The sequence below is a fragment of the Cimex lectularius genome, unplaced genomic scaffold, assembly GCF_000648675.2.
Source record: "Cimex lectularius strain Harlan isolate CLEC.00 unplaced genomic scaffold, Clec_2.1 scaffold8, whole genome shotgun sequence".
NCBI lineage: Eukaryota > Metazoa > Arthropoda > Insecta > Hemiptera > Cimicidae > Cimex > Cimex lectularius.
In genome coordinates, this window is record NW_019392656.1 from 3,322,330 (window position 1) to 3,324,432 (window position 2,103).

Here is a 2,103-nt window from a genome sequence, read left to right on the forward strand (position 1 = left end):
TCCTTAAAAACAATAAGTGAAATGAAATGAAGCTGCTATGCAAAGTTGATTGATGCTTAATGTCATTGATGATTGTCACACCGAACTACATAAAACTAGTACAAGAAATGAACCACGATTTACTATTTTGCATAATAATATAGTGAATCCGACCTATAATTTCGGCATGTTTGCCATATCTGATTTGATGAACTCGATTTGAATTCAAGTGAAGCATTTTCAGCTCTATAGCTTAAAAAGCATTGAGTGGCGATAAATCTGTGTCTGGCTGCAGATGTCGAAAAATCATTGATAAGGTACAAAGGACTTCTGGCAAAAATGAAATTAAAATTACCAACATTAATTACTTCTCTGTTCCTATCTAAAATCAAGACCTTTCAGCCCGCCAAGCAGAAACATTTACACTCTAACATCTCTAAGGTTTGCTATTTAAAAAAACTTCAAGTTCAAACTAATGGAGGTCTATTGCATGAATACGCTTTTCTATGTCTCTTTAGTAGACTATTAACAAATAATTAACACATCTAATAATAATTTTTTGGGGGATAATACAATTTTGTCTGTGAAAACCATATCATAATACGTTGCTGTTATTTCAAGGATATAATTGTATAGTGATGAATATTAGTATTAAATAAAAAGAAAAGTGTAATTTTGAACCACTGGATACTTCTTTTTTCGTTATATTAAAATACTCTAGGTATGGCCAAAAAAGTATAAAACCCATTACTCTTTTGTTTCCAGCTCTAATTTCAGCTGTCACCATGCCGTAAACCTGACCTTCACAATACAACGCACTACCTGCATCTGCAGGTACAATTAAATCTCCTGAGGCTACAGCTGAAGCACAGGCTTCCCCTTTTGAAGTCATATCTTCTTCTCGTTTTGACAAAGAAGAACATTCCGCGTCCGTCCATGGTTTTACTTCAACAGCTTTCAGTACATTAATCTTTGTTCCATCGGCATTTTTCCCCCACCCTACTACAAAACAGCTTTTCCCTGAAGCTACATAATCATACCACATTTGCTCATAATTGTTGTTGGCATAAGATGGAAATGTTATTGTCTTCAGAGAATCAGTGATAGTAAACGCTGTGTCCAAATATGCAATAGCTATATTATGAAAATAATACGCTGGATGGCTTTTTTGCTTGAATTTCTCGTGCGTTTTATAGGACTTGAGATTCCTCTCTTGCCTTCCTATTGATCCTTTTTCAATGGACACTGAGCCGGCAATTATAGTGACTGACTCAACTTTGAAGTCTTCAACTGCAGTGAAGCAGTCACCAGCAGTGAAAAATTTATCAGGCTCGAATAGTGTACCTCCGCAAAAGATTTTGCCAGACATGTATACTGCAAAAGGAAATTCTCCCGGCATCACTTCTCTTCCTCCTGCAAGTTTCTCTTCAGCACCGTTGGCAAACATGTAAATCTTAAATAGTACAAATACAAAGACCCACATTTCCATCAATAACCCACCTGTATTGTCTTTTCTATTGGTTTTCATTTTCAAACACAAAAATTTTAACACGAAAATTTGAGAAAATAAAATTTTGATCTACCTTTGACTGAATTTTGACTAGTAAAATAAAAACGTTTAAAATTTAGTATCACATGGTAATTACATATGTAAAAATATAATAAAAATAAAGACAAAACTCATAACGCAGGGAGTTTCAACAATTTCATTGTTATCGGCTTATGTTTCTTTAAGAGATGTCTTTTATAATTTATGAAGCTTTATTCACACAATTTAATAAAAAGATCCTGTTCTACGTTCAAGAAAGATTTTAAAAAGATTTAGGGTTTTTTATGCCACATTTTTTTAAACTATTTTGGAGAAAGGTACTAAATCTTAATCTAAAAACCAACATAATTCATAAAAAAAGAAATTCAAAGCAAATAGATGAACATTAACCATTTTCCGCAATTGATTAAATGTTGTTATTCAAAAAAATCTTCATTTACCAATATTGAATAGATGATTATGTGTTTCACATCACAAGGCAAAGTTTTAGAATCTTCCAATAAGCACTGTAGTTATCTATGACAGAAGAGTCATAGTCACATATAACATAAAAGATTTCCAATTTTTTATTTAAT

At 32.5% G+C, this 2,103-nt stretch overlaps 1 protein-coding gene across 1 annotated transcript; it reads right to left on the reverse strand.

Annotated features, from left to right (window-relative positions):
* Positions 1–588: 588 nt before the first annotated feature.
* Positions 589–1,606, reverse strand: LOC106664666 (fibrinolytic enzyme, isozyme C-like). Its single transcript, XM_014390600.1, has 2 exons — positions 1,480–1,606; positions 589–1,392 (listed from the first exon to the last, which is right to left on the reverse strand). The coding sequence occupies exons 1-2, from the start codon at positions 1,505–1,507 to the stop codon at positions 596–598; spliced, it is 825 nt and encodes a 274-aa protein (XP_014246086.1). The 5' UTR covers positions 1,508–1,606; the 3' UTR covers positions 589–595.
* Positions 1,607–2,103: the final 497 nt, after the last annotated feature.